Genomic DNA, 23,213 nt, shown 5'->3' on the forward strand with positions numbered 1-23,213 from the left:
CTAAACCCTTAATGATCCTAACTGCTCCACCCACCACTTCTTCTCCCAAAAAATGGCCTTCCTCCTTTCCATCACCCCCCACCACCAATCCCATCATGTCGATTGGTGAACTCCTACTCACCCTTCACTATTCAGCTCAAATTATCATCACCTCTTCCATGAAGTCTACCGGACCTCCCCAGATAGTTAGTCCTTAAGCCATTCTTTATGATACAAGTGTATCTCTATTACAGCTCACCTGCATGGCTCTGTTCTGTTCATTTCTGAAATCTTAGCACTGAGTAAGGTAACAGGCACACAGCCAGCACTAACTGTTTGCCGGAATAAGGGTACAGAAGTAGATAGAAAGGTCAGCAGTGCGTGGAAAGGGCAGTGAAGTAAGAGCCCTGGATGCTTTGTTAAAGTATGAGAAAAAGAAGGGGACATTTATTGATTATCTGCTAATATATTTCAGCACTGGTACATTATCTCATTTAAGTCTCCATGACAACCATATGAAATTAGTCTCTCTAGCTTATCCTGCAGGAATCTGAGATAACTTAACACAAGATGACACAACTATTAAGTGCCACAAGCTCTTCAAACACTAAACACACACTGTATGCGTGTACGTGTGTGTGTGCACATACTTCTACTCAGAGGTAATTCAGCTACAGCCTTACTTGAAGAAACTGGGGTTCATCTCCTTTGGAGCCCCATTACTGAAAGCACACAGTCACATAGCATCACTGCCAGCCAAGCTAAGTAAAGGTGGTGACTTCAGTCACCCTTTGCAGCCCCCATCCAGGGTCTGGCTTGCCCAGTACGAATCATGCCTCCTGAGGCACACTAGAAGAGACGCTGCAGGCCTGAGTGCTACAGAGGCCTCAGCACTGTTCAAAGCAAAGAATGTTACCTGGCCGAAGAGAAGGCAGTTCTCAATCAAAATGTAGCATGACCTTTATAAGTTTCAGATCAAAGTCTGATAAGCAACAATAAGGAAAAAAAAAAGAGCAACTTAAAAAATTACTGTTTTTTAAAGTTTCACTTTGCCATTTTTGCAAATATCATTTCTGCAAAAAAGATGAACCTGAGTTATGAAACAACGGTCAAGTCAGCAGAGGTATGTTTAACAGGACAAGAAAAAAAGAACTAGGGGAAGTAATTTATCATTTGTATGTATATCAAGACTGATAAAATATTATTTCTTAATTATACAATCCATGTTTTTCTTAAAGATTTTTAGTAAAAAACTAATAAAATATATCAAAGGTCAAAGAATAATCGTATAAAAGGATTACAACATCCCATAATCTTGTAATAATCACTCTAAAAGGTTTCTGAAAAAGAATATGAAAGCAACCTTTTTAGAAAAGTTGTATAAAGATGTCACCAAAGTAGTCTATGAGCAGAATCTCATAAAATTCCCAAAGAAATCAACATGTTATTTAAAAACACACTATGCCCTGTAGGTATCTATGCTGATCCATAAAATTAAACAAAAGCTGCTTGGCCATACCAGAGAACAGATTTAACTGGCCTTATATGTCTACAAGAGTGCATGTGGTACACGAGACTCAAAGTCATCTCTTCTTGCTAAAAGTGGAAGTTATAAGAAAGAAAATTGAGGACTGTTAGAGGTGTTTTGTCAAAATAATTATATTTTGTTAAATTAATTTCTTTGAATAATTATAGGACAATATTCAGAATCCATAACTGAGCTGGTTGCATTAGTGGAGCGATAAAAATGTTTTGGGTAAAACTGTCAATCTCAAATACTGCTTTAATCATTTTTATTTAAAACAATCTATCCTGATTATAGCAATTGATTTTCGTATCATTCCTCTGGTTCATCCTCAAAAATGACAGACAGCAATCAATATTTTATCTAATTTTTTAAAGTCATGAGATGACCATTATGTCAACAGCAGAACTAATTACATCTGAAGGATTTAAGATGTAAAGCAAATCTGAAAAGTTATATGAATTATTGTCACTGTAGCACAGGGTGATAAGGAGAAAATGGGATGCACCAGGTAAATGCCCATATGAGCTAAGACATTCTTAGTTTTTCTTTTGTCCTTAGGGCTTAACTATTTATGTGCTTGGACATACAGAGGAACCAGATCCCTGGTCCTCCTCTGCTGGCCTAATGGGATCCAAGCAGTGGGTCTTCCTTTCAATCCTCAAAGAAGCATTAGTTGCTCAGTCGAGTCAGACTCTTCAATCCTGTGGACTGTAGCCCACCAGGGTACTGTCAGTGGGATTTCCCAGGCAAGAATACTGGAGTGGGTTGCCATTTCCTTCTCCAGGGGATCTTTCCAACTCAGGGATTGAACCCAGGTCTCCTGCAGATTCTTTACCACCTGAGCCACCAGGGAAGACCATCCTCAACCAGAAGCCAAACTAATCCTCAACATGCCTGAATTTTCAGACACCAAAACCCCAGGTGTTAAAGAGCTTGTCCCAGGGCCTTAAGGAAGTGAATGAGGGCAGAGAGTTCATCCTTTCAGAAGAAAAAAGTCATGATAGTTGATAATGGAGATGCAGCCAAATGGAAGACGAGATGGTGAAGAGGAGCTCTTGAAGGAAAAGAAACCCCCTCAACTCTAACTTCCTCAAAACATCAATGTTTACCTATAGCAAAGACTGGCCTGTAACTGCTTTTCACCTTAGCAAGGAGAGATCAATACCAAATAAGTCAGAAAGCAGAAAAAAAGTATCATAAAAGGAGGTCCCAAGAGGACAAATGAGTAAATGAGAGCCGTGGATCCGAGGGAGAGAGGTGAATGGATCGCAGTCACAGCACCACGTACGTGCTAAGGGCTGCAACAGAACAGTATACCCAGGATGCTGGGCGACCCCACAGGAAGCCAGACCTGGAGTCAGAAAAAAATTCTGAAGTAAGTGATTTCTAGGCAGGGACCTGAACAATGAGGAAGAGTCAGCAGATAAAAGACAGGGAGGAGTCAGAGCGGGCTAGGGTAGACAGCTGAAAGAACAGCAGTGAGACAGAAAGACCAAAAAGGACAAGTTCAAGGACTCAACAACCACCCTATGGCTAGACTGAGACACAGGCAGGTCTGGGGGATGATGCAGGACATCAAATCAGAGAAGGATTGTGCAGAACCTTGTTGGCTACATAAAAGAGACCTAGACTTCACCTAAAAGGAAGGCAGAGTTTCTACAGTTTTAAACAGAGGAATAACATGATTGGTCCAATACTTTGGAAAGATTCTTAGGACTGCAGCGGGAACAGACTGGGGAATGTGAGACTGAAGGCCGTGACCCCAAGCAAGAGATGGTTAGAACACGGGAGGAGAAGAGGGACTGGTGGCCAGACTAAGGCAATGATACCGAGGATGGGAGAAACTCTAAGACCTGAGAGCGGGAAAGGAAAATTCAGAGCAAGGTTCTACTGCTACTCACCACATGCAGAGCAAGGCCTGTGGTGTCCCCTGCAGGACAAGAGCAAAAATGGGGATGAAGCAGCAAAAACATAAAGGTAAATAAGTTAAGTCCCACCAACAATGTCAATGTACAGGGGCTTTCAGCAGCTATCCAGCTACCAATGATATAATGTGCAAGATGTTCTAACCACATCCCGCCTTTAAGCAAAGAGACAGTTATCGTTACCACCCTGTAATTTCAAACTCCAATCATTTGACGCTGGCTAATTAAAACCCGTATTTCGATTAACCACTCAGTCAAGGGAACCAGGACATGCACAACCAGGATATTGTTTTAAGCATCCCATAGCAATGCTGTGAAAAAGTCTGAAAAGCCTTACCATAGTGATTCATGTGGGTTCCCAACACTTTTCAAGAAACACTCAAGTACAGTGACAGCTGTCAACCCAAAGTGTCAAGCAGCTCTAGGGGCAGATCAGGTCTAAAAACAGCGCTTGAAAAGCACCTACTATTCCCTGCTAGCACGGACCTGGCCTAATACAGAGCACTGGCCAGGCAATTCCGAACAAACCAGGGAGCCAGGAAAGGGGAAAAGGAAGAAATGAAACACCGGGTCAGACTTTACTTTTCTAAAATGTTTTCTTAGAGGAAAACCACGGTCATCAACAACAACAGTCTACTGATTCGGTTGACACTCCGAAGGATCGTGAATTAATTCTGAACACCTCTACTTGCAGCATGAATTTCAAATTCTCTCGGGCAATTTGTCTGAAGAAATCTGAGCCATCTAAATGACACCCTCAAAGTCTATCGAATTCCAAGAAAGGCAAAAATACTATTAATCTAGTGTTTATTTTACCCCTGGCATATTAAATTTAAATTAAAAATAGTGATTTTACATATTATATGCCCTATACTTTAAAATTCCTTCAAGCTGCTTATATAAGGTCTGATATTTTCTTTCATAAACCCTGAGGTATGACTGTAAAACAGTTTACAGTTGTTTTCTCTTTGCAGTTTATGATTATTATTTACTATTATGAGTGATATTAATGATTCACTTGACTGTTATACCCAATAACAACACTTGTTCTATCAGAAAGTGCAATACACTATCCTTTTAGTGTCCAAAAACCCACTGCAGGAAAAAAGAAAAAGTTCTTCAAAACAGTTTCTCTTTTTCCGCAGGTCACTAAAGTTCCAGCCTTCCAGCTCCTGAGCTCTGTGACTGCAGGCCATAACTACATCTCCAGTCTACAGAATGCAACACATGTTAACAGAAGAGCTGCTTATTTCTGGTCATGCAGGAACAGACAGGGAATTGCTGGCCCACTCGACTTCAAGCCACTTGGAAGAACTAGTGCAAAGTAAATTATGCTACAGAAGAAGTATGGCAGGGGCCTCTGAGGATCTAATAAAAAGCAGTCAGTGGTTCATCTGTTAACTAAGAAATCAAAGGGCAGAAGTTCCAAGTCACAGAAAAACCACTGGAAGGTGTGACTCACTGATATTTCAAGACCTACTAAGCTTCTCTCTAAAATTTCTTTCCTCTTCTGCTACAGCTTTTGTTCTTCTGTGCAACTCCCCTTTCAACCACCCCCAAATACCAAGGAATATATACTATACTGTCAATGATCTGTTATACCTTTTTTTAAGTTTTCTATGCTCGCATCTTGGAGAAGACTCTTGAGAACCCTTTGGACTGCAAAGAGATCAAACCAGTCAATCCTAAAGGAAATCAACCTGGAATATTCATTGGAAGGACTGATGCTGAAGCTTCAATACTTGGTCCACCTGATGTGAAAAGCCAACTCACTGGAAAAGACCCTGATGCTGGGAAAGACTGAGAGCAGGAAGAGAAGGGGACGCCAGAGGACAAGAAGGTTGGATGGCATCACCGACTCAATGGACATGAGTTTGGGCAAACTCCAGGAGATGGTGAAGGACAGGGAAGCCTGGCGTGCTGCAGTCCATGGGGGTCGGAGTTGGGCATGACTGAGCGACTGAACAGTAACAATGCTCACGTCTCAATTTCAAAACAGAGTGCTTATGTTTGTGCTGGTTTCTTAAAATGCGTACAACACAAACAGTGATGGGTCCAGTGGCACAGAGGGAAAGTGCCCTGGGCCGGGGGAGAAAGGACCGAAGTGTGAGTCTGCCACTAGACAGCCACGTGGCCCCGTCAGCAACTCCACCCAAACCCTCCTCTGCCTTCATCACTCCCACCTAGACCACACAGCTGCTGTCTTCCTGTCTTCAATTTCCAACTCGTTCTACATTTTCCACTTGTGCCATTTCACATTCCCAGCTCACAAAGTTTCTGTTTTACCTTCCACAGCCTCAAGTAGCTGAATATTCCTTCTTTTTTTTTTTTTTTTTTTTTTTTGCTATAAGGTCAGCTAAGGACAAATAAGAACGCTTATGAGGCTGCTTATTTGTTCAAGAAAATGAAACTGGGTTCATTTAGTGCTATGGTGGAAAACATTCTCACCATTTAGATTTCTTTGTTGAATATAAAAATATCAAGGAGAAAATCAGCACTGCATTTTTAGGCATAAAAATGTTATTAATGACTGAGTATACTTGAAAAGTAGCAACTAATGCAATTTGCTAAACTTGCATCTTAAAATTAAATGAAGCAGCTCAGTAGCCACTAAACCCTATAGGGTAAGATTAAACTTAAGTTCCCCCCAACGTTCCCACCCATGAGAACCCCCAGTGGAACCTCTTATCTGGTCTGAACTCTTGATCTGCACTGATTCTGCCAGGAACACCTTCAACACCAACACCCCGACCCTTCTTATCCTCAGGGTTTGGCTCAAGTCCACTTCCCTGGATGGTCTGCCGCCCGAGCTCTTGATCTTCTTCCTCTGAAGTCCTAAAGCACTTCCTAGACCTTTTATCTATTCTATCTCACTTAGATATTCATTCACCTACTCCAAAATCTTCACTGAGCAGGTGAAGGGTACTACATTAGTATTTATTCATTACACTATAATGTTAAACATGATTTGACAAAACTAATAGTTCCTCAAAGTCAAAGATCACCTCCCTGCTAATGCCTGTTGACTGATGGAGTTCAACCATCCATTAAATGTGGATGGTTTATGGATTTCTTTTTAAGAGCAGAATATACTGACTAAAGAATCTGATTTAAATCATAGCTTTAAATCAACAGTGTATACATTTCTTCCTTTTATGAAGCGTTATTGGACACATTAAAAAACAACAACAACAACAAAACAGTGCAGTGTCAAGACACTGGCATCAACAAACTTTCACATATTAAAAGCTGGAGACCGAGACACTGCAACCCCCTCCAGGTCTTGCAGCTCAAGTCCAAGGAATAAGTGCAGCTCGTTACTGTGAACTCTCCCTACAATACTAGGTCTAAATGAGCCTTAAAGAGCTGTTTAAAAAGAACTAGGAGGGCCAGACGCTGGGAGAAAAATACATAGAACGTATAGACAAATCTGTTTCCGTAAATTGGCTGTTTCGTTTGGGCTGTGCTATTTCCTGCTTAAATTGGTTTCCTGCGATTTGTTATGGCTGCCAAATACTTAGTGATCTCAGTTATACACTTAAAGCAAATCAGCAAATCTTTCTTATTCTTCCCAATGACAAGAAAGGTACAGAGAACCTTGCACACGGAGGATAATAATACAAGTGAGCTCCTTTGTCTTTTTGCCCAGATTCATCCTTTTCATCTGGTTGCTAGCAGCTTAGGAAACCAACAAAGAGCCTCCTAGTATCATTCCTGCCTGTTTTTTTCCATACTGACTTGGGGACAGGGTTTCCTCAGTATTAGGTGGGATCAAACATGAGAGGTCTGACCTCCCTATAAGCCAGAAAAACTAAAGGATCAAGGAGGAAAGGAAAAAAAAAATCAATATCCAACACTGAAAAATGCAAGATGTTCATGAAAAGGTAACCCTTTAAGTCAGACATGACTTAGCGACTGAACAACAACAACAATCCCTTTACGTCAGTCTGAAAAAAATAATTTCCCCTGGTGTGAAAAAAAAGCCAGTGTAGTTGAGATAGCACATAACACAGCTGAGAATGAGGCAGCAAGGACACAGTTCAGTTCTTTAGAGCACGTTCATTTATGAAAGTGGCATTACAATCTGTTGTGTGTCACACGGCATATTATTTTGCCTGAACAGCTTTACATGCAAACACTTACTGCAACAAGTCATTGATCTGGTTCAAGGTTGGGCAAAAAGTAGTTTCAGTAAAGTCTTTAGAGGAAATCACTTTCTTAACAGCATAAATTATATTCTCAAAATTATATAAACAACAAAATTTAGTTCCTATACACAGAAATCCTAGAATTTTCAGACCATCAACTCTGTCCTATATTCACACATATGAATAGCCTAGAGGGCTGGTATAAATTAATAGTCCTGCAAGGAAGAAAGCATTTTAACAAACATTAAAAATTCAACTCACATTTAATATATAATTTACTTGACACTGAAAAATGCATAAAAAGCTGGTGACATTTTTATCAATATTATTTTTGTAGACTTGAAAAATTATTTCATAACACATCTAAATTATAAATCTTAAGAAATCTATTATTGGGTATGAACTAAAACCCCAAATGAGAAACAGAATATAAACTTTGAGGCTACTTACTTTTATACACATATTCTTTAAATTTTAAGAATAAATCTTTGCTAATTTGCACAATCATAGTCTAATTGCATTCTGAACCTAAAGGCAGTATCTTTTTAAAGCAGTATGTTAAATCTTAGTTCTTTTCTTGGGTTAGGTTGGCATGGGTAAGGGAAATATTCTCAAAGAGTTGGCACTATTAGCCTTGATGAGCTTTTTTCACATCAAGGTGCAGAGAGAAAAAGCAAGTGCTTGTATGGCAATATGAGGGTACGCACATGCTCACCAACCTCTCTAAGAAATCAATTCCTCCAATACACTCATAACACACAAGGTTAGGTAGGAAGCTGTGCTAAAGACTGGGGTGAAGGCAGTATTCCCTGAAATATTTCCTAAAGCATCCATTTACCTGCAGTCCTGGGGAAGCTGGGATGTAGAAAATGCAGGAAACTAGATTCACAAACACAAAGAGCCATCTAGTTCCACTATCGCAGTCACTGCATCATTAAAATCATCTAATGAAGCGTGAAAATTCTAAAGCTGTGCAAGAGAACTTTCTGCAAAGATGAAAATGTCCTCTGCCTGCACTGCCCAACATGGCGCCACTAGCCACAGGCAGTTACCGTGCACCGAAGAGATGAAATCTTTATTTCACTTCATTTTAATTGGTTTTAATTTAAATATGAATAGCCACGTGTGACAAATGGCTACCACTGAGACAGTGTCGTTCTAGCCCAACCAACAAAACACAAGGTAGCATTCAAAGAGCTTTCAGTGCCCAGGCTGGTCATGGACCAACAAGTTCATCAGTCACATCAAACAGAAATGGGATGGGATGGACCCCTCAGCACAGCCAGAACTCATCACAAAGTCAGTGTGATGCTCCGCAAGGCCACACCATGAGCACTGAGGGAAAGTCTTTCCACCTTCACCTGTTCTCTCAAAGTACAAGTTTAAGAAACCAAGACAAGAAGGAAAACACTTCCTTCTTCAGCTCACTGTAAACGAGAGCCAACACAGGGAAAAGCTAGAAAAACGAACAATCAGTTAGAAAAAGAAAGTGCTTTCTTAAACTCTAGCAGAACATCACTGAAAAGCACCTCTTTCCCTAGTTTCTCGCACGTCCTTTTTACATATGAAGCAAGGCTTCATTCAAACTACAATAAAACAGTGCTTTACAGCATTTGCTCCGGAGTCAAACAGACTTGAAGTCAACCATTACCTCCACTATTCACCAGCTGTGCGACTTTGGGCAAGATAATTAATCACTTCAAGTCTCAAATTCCTCCCATGTAAAACGACTTAATATAGTACCTTCCTCACAGGGTTATACAGATTACATAAGACAGACATAAAGGATTTAACAGAGAACCTGGCACATAATAAACATTAAATGTTCTCTTTCACTATTTAATCATCAGTGCATAGCATCATCCCATCTCCTGAACACAGTATGTTAAAAAGAAATCAACCAAGAACAAAGCATATTTTAGATCAAATTCCAATTTTTAAAAATCCCCATGTATCAAAAGGTGATTTTGGAAAGGCAGAAAGGGATCAGTCATGGTGTACCCCAGAAGCCAATAAAGCAATTCAAATTATACTGCAAGCATGTGGTGAATCACCACCGGGATGTGACATGAGCTGGTTTATGTTTTTAAAGGCTGCTGAGGCCTCTTGCACATGGCAGAGCACACACGGAGGACAACGGTGGAAGTGGGGAGCCAGTTAAGAGGCTTCACTGAAAGACAAGAGAAGAGATGGTGGCTATTTCGACTGGAGATGCAGCAGTGAAGATGGACGTGCGAAGACCACCTCCAGACCTATTTTGGAGACGGAGCTGATAAGATCAGCTAATGGTCTAACAGAAGAATCAAAAAGAAAAAAAAAAGAGTAAACAAGGGTGAATCCCAGTGCCCTTTACTGGGAAAGATAAAGAGAAGAAGCAACTCTGAAGAACAGAAAGGTTTGCTTTGGATGTGTTAAGTTGAAGAAATCTAAGGGGCAATCTGAAGATGGCAGTTATCTGAGACAACAGTTGCAGGGAGAGGTCAGGGCTAGGGACAGAGTTTTGAGAGGCAATTACATAATGATTCAAAAGGTATGCAATTTGATGATGTTAGTGGAAATAGGCACACACTAGACTGAGCATGTACATAGTTCAGCTCAGTCGCTCAGTTGTGTCAGACTCTTTGAATCCCCATGGACTGCAGCAAGCCAGGCCTCCCTGTCCATTACCAACCCCTGGCTGCTGCTGCTGCTAAGCCACTTCAGTCGTGTCCACCTCTGTGCAACCCCACAGACGGCAGCCCACCAGGCTCCCCCGTCCCTGGGATTCTCCAGGCAAGAACACTGGAGTGGGTTGCCATTTCCTTCTCCAATGCATTTGAAAGTGAAAAGTGAAAGTAAAGTCGCTGAGTCGTGTCTGACTCTTAGCAACCCCATGGACTGCAGCCTACCAGGCTCCTCTGTCCATGGGATTTTCCTGGCAAGAGTACTGAGTGGGGTGCCACTTCCTTCTCTGACCAACCTCTGGAGTTTACTCAAACTCATGTCCATTGAGTCAGTGATGCCATTCAACCATCTCATCCTCTGTCATCCCCTTCAATCTTTCCCAGTATCAGGGTCTTTTCCAATGAGTCAGCTCTTCACATCAGGTGACCAAAGTATTGGAGTTTCAGCTTCAACATCAATCCTTCCAATGAATATTCAGGACTGATTTCCTTTAGGATGGACTGGTTGGATCTCCTTGCAGTCCAAGGGACTCTCAAGAGTCTTCTCCAACACAGTTCAAAAGCATCAATTCTCCAGTGCACAACTTTTTTTTTAACAGTCCAACTCTCACATCTATACATGACTACTGAAAAAACCGTACCTTTGACTAGACGGACCTTTGTTGGCAAAGTAAGGTCTCTGCTTTTCAATATGCTATCTAGGTTGGTCATAACTTCTTCCATGGAGCAAGCATCTTTTACTCTCATGGCTGCAGTCACCATCTGCAGTGATTTTGGAGCCCCCCAAAATTAATTCTGTCACTGTTTCCACTGTTTCCCCATCTATTTGCCATGAAGTGATGGGACCAGATGCCATGATCTTAGTTTTCTGAATGCTGAGCTTTAAGCCAACTTTTGGAGAATCCAAGTAAGGTAGAAGGAAAACCAACAGTGTGGCCCAGAAGTCAAAGAAAGGGTTTCTGGCAGAGTGAGTGGCCACTTACTAGTTAACCTTCATGAACTACGAACTCTTCTTAATGCTCCTACCAAACAAGAACTTTTAAAAGGACAAGAACTATTTCTTATTCATCTCGGCACTTTCTGCTCTGAACACATCAGAAGTTCAACTTGTGGTTATCAATTTAATGATTAGTAAGAGGGTCACAAATGCTGCCAAGTGAGGCATCTGTGCAGGAGCTCATCTTTCTCAAGGTATTTCAGTCTGCAGCTAGATTTACCACCCAATACTCCTTTCTAATAAATAATGAAAATTCTCATTTAGTTCACAATGAATCATCCCAACTACTTCCTTGCTGTCATTTCACCAAAACACAGCATGTCCATCCATCAAATTTGGTGGCAACAAGAACAGGGCCAGACGCATAGCAGGTGCTCAGTAAGTTTAGGTGGATGAATCGATGGATGGGGGTAGGAGAGAGGAAAGAAAAACAATCTCTTATCCCCCAGGATCCACAGATAAAATGAGATAATAATCCTCTATGGATTTCATTTAACATATTTTCATCAATAATTAAGACTCTGAAGGAATAAACTGCTTATAAACTTGAAGAAATCCATTACAAAGTAAAATCATTAGAGAAATTTCACCATCTGGAAACAATAAATCAGCATTTTCTAAGTTCAATTTTTTTTAATAAATATTTACTCCCAAACTTCTAATACCCCTTATACGTCATTCATTTTACACAAAAAGCTAGGAAATAACCTTCCAAAGCCTAACAGAGGATTCAGGAGCTGGAAGAGAAAAAAAAAATTTCCAAAGACTGTTTGAAAGTAGATTCATTCTACCTTACATCAAAGCATTTTGAAAGAAACCCCAATACTAACTGCTAACACAGTTGGCCTTCCATAACTGCAAGTTCCACATCCACAGATTCCACCAACCCCAGACTGAAATTATTCAGGGAGAAGAAAAAAAACAATTCCGGAAAACCCCAAAAACCCAAAACTTGAATTTGTCATGCAGGCAATTATTTCTACAGCATTTACAGTGCATTGCTAAGTCACCTCAGTCGTGTGCAACTCTGTGCAACCCCACAGACGGCAGCCCACCAGGCTTCCCCGTCCCTGGGATTCTCCAGGCAAGAAAACTGGAGTGGGTTGCCACTGCCTTCTCCAATGCAGGAAAGTGCATCCAGTGCATTAGGTATCATAAATAATCTAAACAAGATTTAAACGATCAATACATGGGAAGATGTACATAGATTATAGGCAAATACTACCCGTCTTACATAAGGGACTTGAGCATCCATGGACTACAATATTCAAGAGGATCCCAGAACCAGTTCTCCATGAATACCAAAGGAAGACAATTCTCCTGTAAAAAAGCATCCAAGTAACAAGACAGAGTGCAGGAGAACGTGACTACCGAGGGAACTTTCACCGCTTAAAGGTTTTCTACTAAGAACTCAGAAATTCAAACTCTGAAATACCTGAGGCACCATAAGTACCAGAATACCGCTGAGACTTCGGGCCAGATGGAGAGGTTTCCTTCATACGATCAATCACATTTTCCGAAAGCTGAAAAGAGTAACATCAAAATAAAATCAATTATAAGAGAACAAGAAAGAAAACAGTACAATAGCATCCAAGTAAGCCAGTCATCCATGGCAATGTGTGTAACGAATGGCCTGAAGAAATCGGACTAAATCTGATTGCTGTGAAGCTAAAACCAAGAAGAGTGTGAAGGTTTCAAGATGCACCCCACAGCACTGCTTCTTCATTTCTTCTAATGCATTGCTCATTATAAATGACTCTTTCCCTCATTCTACACTGTACACGAAATTGTAACCTCTGAGAAAATGTAAGCCATCAGAACTCCTCCAACTTTCCTCCCTCATCCTCCAAATTAATTTACACTTGCAGCAGGCCTTAGCGCCTTCCTTCCCTCCAGTCCCAAATGAAACGGTGTCCCTCCCACCCTCCCTCCGTTCAAGGCTAACCACAAACAATCCCTCTTTCAGTAGATTTCCTTATGTACCAACTCTGTGCCAGGAACTAGGCTAGGCTTCAAGTATTCTAACAGTTGATTCTAACAATCAAGTTGCTTAAAGAGAAGAAGAAACAGACAACCACCATGCATTTAAATATAATGTGAAGAATGTTACTTAAGTCAGTTGGCCTATAATGGAAGGACAGACAGCACAATGGGCAAGACGGGCAGGGCATCTAACCAGGCTTTGGGAGCGGGGCTGGGCAGGAGGTTAAGAAGGATGAACAGTACTTAGGAACAGAAGGAGTAGGATAAGAGTACTATAAGAAGAGGGTATTAGGATTTCCCTGGTGGTCCAGTGGTTAAGAATCCACCTGCCAATGCAAGGGACATGGGTTCGATCCCTAGTCTGGGAAGACTCCACAAGCCCCAGTGCAACTAAGCCCACGTGCCACAACTAGTAGCAACTACAAAGCCCGTGCTCCAGAGCCCAGAAGCCACAGCTAATGAAGCCCACGCGCCCTAAAGCCCGCGCTCATCTCCAAGAGAAGCCACCACGATGAGAAGTCCAAGCACTGCAACTAGAGAAAGCCTACACGCACCGACAAAGACTCAGCGTAGCCAAAAACAAGTATTTTAAAAATTAAAAAGAAAGACGATGGTACCACATGAAGCTACCATTAAGCAGCAGGGCTTAACAGCAGTGGAAATATCAAACAGGCAGTTGGCAATAGCATGGAGGCAACAAGGAACACTCAGGCCATGAGATTTGAGTCATCAGCACCTCTAACCCCTAGGTATCATATCATCCTTTTATTATTTTCTTATCAGGCTTCCCTTGTGGCTCAGCTAATAAAGAATCCTCCTGCAATGTGGGAGACCTGGGTTTGATCCCTGGGTTGGGAAGATCCCCTGGAGAAGGGAAAGGCTACCCACTCCAGTATTCTGGCCTGGAGAATTCCATGGGCTGTACAGTCCTTGGGGTCGCAAAGAGTCGGAAAGGACAGAGGGACTTTCACTCGTTTTATAGCACTTATCACTATCTGATACTTTCCTGTTCATTGCCTGTCTTGCTCACTAGAAATAAAGCTCCAGGAAAGCATGGATTTGGCTGTCCTGTCCAGTACTACACCCCAGAGCCTCAATAAGCCTAGTTAATAAGTGAATGGTTAAATACATGAAACAATATGGATGAAGAAAAGAATGGCTGAAGCAGGAAGTTGAGGAGGGGGCTCAGTCAAACAGAAGGTGGAGAGGAAAATAAGACTGTGGATTTTGAAGACTCTTAGTAAATAAATCCTTCAAGTCAGGGGGTTGAACTTGATCCTGAGGGCAGCTAGGCACTACTGAAGGATTTTAAGCAGGGTAATGACACAATGAGACTTACATTTTAGAAAGATCACTCTAGCTACAGTGTGAAGAACAGATTGGAGGGGGATGAGAACAGAAGCAGGAGGACCCCTGAAGGAGGCTAAAGGACCAATTAAGAAGCTATTAAGCATATGTCCACACAAAGACTTGCACAGGAATGTGCAGAGCAGCACTATTCATAACAGCAAAAGTGGAAACAACATCCATCTTCCGGTGAATGGATAAACAAAACATTATACGTCCATACGATGGACTAGAATTCATCGATAAAAAGCAGTGACATTCTGAAATTAGCTACAATAAGGACAGACCTGAAAAACAGTTAAGGAGGCCAAGGACAAAAGGCCACATACTGTATAATCCCATTTACCTGAAATGCTCAGAAAAGGGAACTCTGTACAGATGGAAAATATCTTAGGTAAGTGGTTGCCTAAGGCTGGAATGAGAATTGAGATTAACTGAAAATGGGCATGAGAGATTTTATTGGGGTGATGAAAATGTTCTAAAACTGGAAAGAAGGATGGTTGCACAAGTCTGTAAATTCATTAGAAAGTGCTATACACAGAAAACAGGTGAATTTTATTGTATGTAAATTTTACCACAATGAAGTTGTTTAAAAAAAAAAGTTAACCTTCACCGAGTACTTATTAGGTGCCAGGCACTGATGTTAAACCAAGTATTTGGCTCATTTAATCCTTCACAATCCTATGAGATAATTTTATTATGTTCACTGTATAGGTGAGGAGACTGGAGCAAAGCCAAATTAAATAACTTGTGCTGGATCATACAGGTTGTCAATAATGAAGCCAGGATTCAAATCCAGGAAGTCTGAGAATCAAGGTCACACTCAGACATCCCCTTCACTGCCAGACTCACTGTCTGACTAGATGAAGGCAAAGCAGAAATCATCAAAAAGGTTTACAGGTCAAGTAACAGGGAGAAACAACCCCTCCTTACCCCCCAACCCCACCCACCGCCACCGCTACATCCTCAGGGACCTTCTTCCAGTTTCTACTTCCTTAACACTCCACTGACTGACTTGTAACCTAATACCAGGCAAAAGTCACCACTGATCAAATAAATAACCTTCTGTATTTATACAGGCTTCCAGGTGGCACCAGTAGTAAAGAATCCACCTGCGGGAGGGGGGTTCATGTTTGGGAACGCATGTAAGAATTAAAGATTTTAAAATTTAAAAAATAAAAAACTAAAAAAAAAAAAAAAATATATATATATATATATATAAAGAGCTCTTACAAATGATAGGAAAAAAAATTAACAACTCCAAAGCAGGACTTCCCTGATAGCCGAATGGTTAAGATTTTGCCTTGCAATGCTGGGGCCATGGGTTCAATCCCTAGTCAGAAAACGATCCCATATGTCTTGAGCTCACGTGCCACAAGGAAAGATCCTGCACAAGGCAACAAAGATCCCACATGCCACAGCTATGACCCAAGGAAACCAAATAAATAATAAATATTTTAAAAAAAAAGAATCCACCTGCCAATGCAGGAGACACGAGTGGACTCGATCCCTAGGTTGGGAAGATGCCCTGAAGGCGGGCATGTAACCCACTCTACTATTCTTGCCTGGAGAATCCCATGGACAGAGGAGCCTGGTGGGCTACAGTCTATGGGGTAGCAAACAGTCAGCCACAACTGAGCAAGATATTTATATGAATAAACATCTTTTATATTTACAAAGCACCTAATTTATGACTTCCCTTTAGCATCACTCCCAGCTTCCAGAAACCCATCCCCCAGCCCCCACGCCACTTTTCCAACATCCCCTTCCTGCTGGTCCTAGGACTCTGCCTGAGTCTCATCTCTTCTGCAGGCTTCCCCCTCCCTTGTGTTGCTGTTGTTTAGTCGCTAAGTCAAGTCTGATTCTTTGCGACCCCATGGACTACAACCCACCAGGCTCCTCTATCCATGGCATTTCCCAAACAAGGATACTGAAGTGGGTTGCCATTTCCCTCTCCAGGGGAATCTTCCCGACCCAGAGATGAAACCCACATCTCTTACCACTGAGCCACCTGGGAAGTCCTCCCCTGCCCACCCTTATATGCTAGAGGGCTCCTAATTCTGTTCTTTGCCTTGATTTCTTCTCACTCCACAAGCTCTTGGTGGTACTCTCATTCACTCTCCTGATGTTTATTAATAACTGCTGTTGATTAATTAATGAATTCTAAACTCATTATCTCCAGTCCAAGACCTGCATCCCAAAAGGCATACCTAAACGTTGAGTTGCCTAATGGACACCTCTCCAGGGAGAGACCACAAGCACCTCCAACCCAACATGTCCCAAGCTGAATTCACATTTGCCAAAAAAGACCTCTGTGTCCTCTCGCTTTCCTTATCTCATTCATGACACCACCTCCACCCAGCTTCCTAAATCAAAACTCGAGTTCTCGACCCTTCTCTCTCCCTCATTCTCTGAGCCGTGACCTCCTCAACCCCTAAACAGCTAATGAATTTGCCGTCCCTTCTCCCATCCTGTTTCCCCTGCCCTAATTCAGGGCATCATCAATATCCCTCCTAAAATACAAATGACTATGGTAATTCTCACTTCAAGTCCTTCAACAGCTACCTCTGTTGACAAGAAAGGCCAAAGTGTCTTGCGTGGCATTCAAGACTTCCTCTGCTTTTGCTTGTGGCCTCATTCTCCAACCACGGCTTTTCCCTCAACACTCCATAACCCGTTCTCCACCCACGCTGGCCACGCGCTGCCATCTCTTTGCCTTTATTTTTGCCTACAATGCCTTCATACCTCGGGAGAGAACTGCCTTTCAAACTTCAGCTCAAAACATCCTAAAGTCATTCCATGCCAACTCTGCCTACCCAACAGGACCCTTCCTGTGCCCCCCATGGGTACCCTGCACAAATGTCCAGTGCTCCAGTGACAGAAGAAGCATTTGCCTTTGCACAGAACTGTGAGCTCCTACGTGTTAGTGAGCCACCCAACAAGGCTGACCAGGCCGAGCACCGATTGAGGCCCTTGGGAAACATCAATGAACACAAAACGGTCTGTAGCTGAACAGTTACTTGTATCTCAGGACCCAAAGCAGAACGGAGGGGGGACAGCAAAGGGAAAGTCGACAGTCAAAAGCTATTGATCTTTGAAGGAGAAACCATGACTCCTTTCTCAGAAGAGAAGAGGAAGTTAGGAAGGAGAGCGCCAATGGACTCGGCTTCTCTATCAACGGACAACCGCGGAGACTGCTCCTCAACTCATCTGCAAAGCCGAGCTACATCACAGGAAGAACGCCTTCAGACTGACCCCAATCCTCTCAATTCACAGGTGAGAAAAAGAGAGATTCTAAGTGATATCCAGCTACTGGTAGCATCAGGACCGGCAACCAGTAACCCCATTCTCATTCCGTGCTTTCTCTGCCACTAAATAATACACTCCCTACCCCACACAACATATATTACTTCCTCATGAGGAAATAAAATGAGGCTTATTAAGTTTTGGAATCCTAAAGCTATTTTTATCGATACATAATTTAAAGTTTACTCAATATATAAGGAGATGTACTAATACATAATATATAATGTACTGTATTAACATAGTATGCTGTAATGTGTTATGCACATTTTATATCACATACCATATTACTATATATTATCCTATAATACATCTACTATGTTACATATGTAATACAATTTATGTGCTTAAAGCTAATATGTGTAAGCTAATTTGACATATATGATTTTATACCTTACAAAACACTGGCCCAGAATAAAGGAAGACGCACCGGTAACCGACTAGCTATGTAACCCCTCAATGGGCCTCCCTTTCCTCATCTGGAAACTAGGAAAGTAACACCTACCCCCAGAGTTACCGAGGAGGAAGGGTTCCAAGATGCAACACAAATAACTAATACAGCTCCAGCCACCAGGACTTCAACAGCCCATTTATCTCGCTTCACTCTCATCAGCTGCACCAAGTTCATATGAAGATCCTTCTCTACGTGATGCATGAAGACAAGGCCTGCATGAGTCCTGGTCTGAGTATAAGCTGCCCATTTATCCCTATCTATGGAATGTGAGGGACTTCCCTGGTGGCTCAGATGGTAAAGCGTCTGTCTACAATGCGGGAGACCTGGGTTTGAGCCCTGGGTTAGGAAGATCCCCTGGAGAAGGAAATGGCAATCCACTCCAGTACTGTTGCCTGGAAAATCCCATGGACAGAGAAGCCTGGTACACTACAGTCTATGGGGTTCCTAAGAGTCAGACACAACTGAGTGACTTCACTTCACTTCACGGAATGTGAAGTCAAGTGGGCCTTAGGAAGCATCACTACGAACAAAGCTAGTGGAGGTGACGGAATTCCAGTTGAGCAATTTCAAATCCTGAAAGATGATGTTGTGAAAGTGCTGCACTCACTATGCCAGCAAACGTGGAAAACTCAGCAGTGGCCACAGGACTGCAAAAGGTCAGTTTTCATTCCAATCCCAAAGAAAGGCAATGCCAAAGAATGCACAAACTACCGCACAATTGCACTCATCTCACATGCTAGTAAAGTAATGCTCAAAATTCTCCAAGCCAAGCTTCAGCAGTATGTAAACCATGAACTTCCAGATGTTCAAGCTGGTTTTAGAAAAGGCAGACGAACCAGAGATCAAATTGCCAACTTCCTCTGGATTATTGAAAAAATAAGAGAGTTCCAGAAAAACATCTATTTCTGCTTTCTTGACTATGCCAAAGCCTTTGACTGTGTGGATCACAATAAACTGTGGAAAATTCTGAAAGAGATGGGAATACCAGACCACCTGATCTGCCTCTTGAGAAACCTATATGCAGGTCAGGAAGCAACAGTTAGAACTGGACATGGAACAACAGACTGGTTCCAAATAGGAAAGGAGTACGTCAAGGCTGTATATTGTCACCCTGCTTATTTAACTTCTATGCAGAGTACATCATGAGAAACACTGGACTGGAAGAAGCACAAGCTGGAATCAAGATTGCCAGAAGAAATATCAATAACCTCGGATATGTAGATGACACCACCCTTATGGCAGAAAGTGAAGAACTAAAAAGCCTATTGATGAAAGTGAAAGAGGAGAGTGAAAAAGTTGGATTAAAGCTCAACATTCAGAAAACGAAGATCATGGCATCTGGTCCCATCACTTCATGGGAAATAGATGGGGAAACAGTGTCAGACTTTATTTTTGGGGGCTTCAAAATCACTGCAGATGGTGACTGCAGCCATGAAATTAAAAGACGCTTATTCCTTGGAAGGAAAGTTGTGACCAACCTAGATAGCATACTGAAAAGCAGAGATATTACTTTGCCAACAAAGGTCCATCTAGTCAAGGCTATGGTTTTTCCAGTGGTCATGTATGGATGTGAGAGTTGGATGTGAAGAAAGCTGAGGGCCAAAGAATTGATGCTTTTGAACTGTGGTGTTGGAGAAGACTCTTGAGAGTCCCTTGGACTGCAAGGAGATCCAACCAGTCCATCCTAAAGGAGATCAGTCCTGGGTGTTCACTGGAAGGACTGATACTAAAGCTGAAACTCCAATACTTAGGCCACCTCATGCGAAGAGCTGACTCACTGGAAAAGACCCTGATGCTGGGAGAGATTGGGGGCAGGAGGAGAAGGGGATGACAGAGGATGAGACAGTTGGATGGCATCACCAACTTGATGGACATGAGTTTGAGTGAACTCCGGGAGTTGGTGATGGACAGGGAGGCCTGGTGTGCTGTGATTCATGGGGTCTCAAAGAGTCAGACACAACTAAGCGACTGAACTGAACTGATGCTCTTTGCATTAAAAGTACAATGTCTCTTTCAACCTAAACATTACTTCTTAATTCATTGTTAACTTTTTATTTATGTGGTTTATCTGGTGCCTCAAAACTTGCTGAATCACTTCAGTTGTATGCCGACTCTGTGCGACCCCATAGACGGCAGCCCACAAGGCTCTCCCGTCCTTGGGATTCTCCAGGCAAAAATACTGGAGTGGGTTGCCATTTCCTTCTCCAATGCATGAAAGTGAAAAGTGAAAGGGAAGTCACTCAGTCATGTCCGACTCATAGCGACCCCATGGACTGCAGCCTACCAGGCTTCTCCGTCCATGAAATTTTCCAGGCAAGAGTACTGGCGTGGGGTGCCATTGCCTTCTCCGCAAAACTTGCTACTTAATGTCAAATTCAATCAATTCAAAGCATTTCCCAATAAGGTCTTTGGTCATACTTCAGTAAATTTATAAGTATGTCATTCAAGGGTACATAATTCATTTTTTAAGTTGATAAACATGTTGTAAGGTTGCCTTGAGAGTCAACCTTTTTTTGTTCTTAGAATTACTCATACAAGTTTTCTCAGGTCTTTCCAAAGGAGCACCCATGGCAGCCCACGGTTGCATCTCTGCTTACTCCAAGCCTGATCTACCGTCTTCCCAGTCTGGTCACAACTATGCTGATGGAAGACGATAGCCAGGCTATCCTTTATATTTCAAACTGATACCCGCTGAGCTGACACCCCAGCTTCAGTAATGAGTTCAGGCCTCGCACTCACCTGATCTCTGTTAACTGGGGACTCATTTGCTAAGCAGCTGACAAGGTTTAGAAATGCCAGCCTGTTTTACAATCTGCAGCTAGAGAACAACTCTTCTCTGTGATGAAAACTGACCCTAGAAGGGGTCAAATGTAAAACGTAAGCTTCTGCAAGAACTGGACAACCAGCCTCTGTATAAGCAGCAACTTCTTTAGGAAGCATCTTTCCTTAAATAGGGTACCTCTTTTAGAAAAGCTTTTTTCTGTTTAAATATCCACACCTGCTATACCTGGTTTCCAGACATCTCTGGAATCTCCGTCAAGGCAAATACCAAGTGCAATTTACAGAAATCATTTGTGGCCAAGAAGAGTGACATAAACACCTCAACCACCCAGCCACATTAATGCTAGAATTATGCCCTGAGGCCCATGGATTCAGAAGTCTATGGATTAATTCAATTGTATGCAAAATTTATTGCATTATTATGGGCAGAGTCCAAAGCCTACAGATGTACGGTAGTGTGTGAACTGAAAGTTAAGAACCCCTGTTCTACTATCGGGGATTCCCTGATGGCTCAGACGGTAAAGAATCCGCCTGCAGTGCAGGAGACCCGGGTTCTATGATTAGTGAGAACCAAAAGAATGGGGCCTGCCAAGAGAGTTGAATTCAGTTCACTGACTTATCTGCCCTATTCTCTACTGCTCCTGAAGACGTAGTTAAGTAAACAAGGCTTGCCAAGTCATGGTCCATTCTATTCCCCACACCAACATGTGCCCCACAGAAGAAGAAAAGACGTGGGTCATCTTCCATAGTCTTCCCACTCATCTCTTCCCACCCACCTTCATTGGTCTTATCTAAAATCAGGACACACCATTCATCAACCCAGAATCTACTTATTTTCTCAGAAACAAGAGACTGAGACAGACAAAGATCAAGTCTTTCTACTTCCAAGGAACAGAGTAAAGGGGGAGGAGCACTCCCTTTAAGTTGCCCCTCTCTAAGACGTCAAGACAGGTACCACATGAGACAGAAGTGAATCCGACCCACAGCTCCATAATAGTCTTTCTCAGCTTCTTCCAGGTGCTTCTTGTCAAACTGATTCAAAGACGCAAACTCATTTTTCTCACTTGGTCCTCTTTCCATGCAGCGTAGATCATTTTCTTTTCAACTACCATTTCAAGACTTCAAAAGCTGCCACTACTATTTGAAAGAAATTACTTCTAAATACTTACTTAAAGGGGAATATTTTCCATACTACAAATACATATATGTAAAATGTAACTTTCAGCTCATGTCTGTAGTTCACCACTCATATTCTTTGCCTTTGTTACCAGTGGAAATCATGAACTTCTCCTCTCTGTATAAAATCCTAGAAAGCTTAGCATGGTAACATGTATACCCAAGAGATTCACAGAACCTAAAGTGGAAAGGGGCCAATCATTTACCCGATAACATTCCTCAGCACTCCCAGTGACAGACGGGACTTGCAGACTCTGTTAATGGACCCTCTCCAGGATCCTTAAGCATATCCCACATGAAGTAATCTCTTCTTGTAGGGGCTCTTAACTGCTAAGACCTCCCAAAGCATGAACTGTGTTCCATATTAGCATCCCTGCTACTGTAACTGGCTCCTGTGAATTTCAGCTTGCAACTTCAAGGCAAGTTGCAGAGATTAGTTTATGCCTGGGAAGCATGATAAATATTACTCTGAAAATGATACTTATTGAAGCTGACATTTGCTCTGGAAGAGTTCACTCACAGCTTTGATGTTTCAGATAAACTTGTGCAAGATTCAGTGGAAGGCACACTTTCCAAGCAGGCTCAGCAGGTGCTCAGAAAAATCCTATTAAGCACATGCAATATGAGTAATCAAAATGCTTGGTCTTTCGATCACAAGAAATTTAGTTTAGACTTGGAAAGGAGGGCAAGGCAAAAGGGTGGTGACCTTTCATCCAATCCATGAGTTCAGATTTAAAGCTGGATTCAGGTGTAAGAATACAGGTTATTTTATGGAAGTGGGGGAGGGGGACTTGTTGACTGGTGAGAATTAAGGGAAAGAAAAAACCAGGACCCTACAAATACTGTGAAAATAACACATGGTGGGTGAGAAGACACTTCAAACTTAACATTTTAGGTAGGTCCTTTAATCACCAGCTGATGAGGACCTC

The 23,213-nt window shown here is 42.1% G+C and overlaps 1 protein-coding gene across 1 annotated transcript in view; it reads right to left on the minus strand.

The window, feature by feature from the left end:
• The window catches only part of CHCHD3 (coiled-coil-helix-coiled-coil-helix domain containing 3), a 282,425-nt gene that overhangs the window by 255,219 nt on the left and 3,993 nt on the right, over window positions 1–23,213 (minus strand). Inside the window, exon 2 of the mRNA XM_069586985.1 lies at window positions 12,676–12,763. Coding sequence (XP_069443086.1) covers window positions 12,676–12,763 — 88 coding nt within the window. The remainder of the gene's footprint in view (window positions 1–12,675; window positions 12,764–23,213) is intronic.

The sequence above is a fragment of the Ovis canadensis genome, chromosome 4, assembly GCF_042477335.2.
Source record: "Ovis canadensis isolate MfBH-ARS-UI-01 breed Bighorn chromosome 4, ARS-UI_OviCan_v2, whole genome shotgun sequence".
In the NCBI taxonomy this organism is placed as follows: domain Eukaryota; kingdom Metazoa; phylum Chordata; class Mammalia; order Artiodactyla; family Bovidae; genus Ovis; species Ovis canadensis.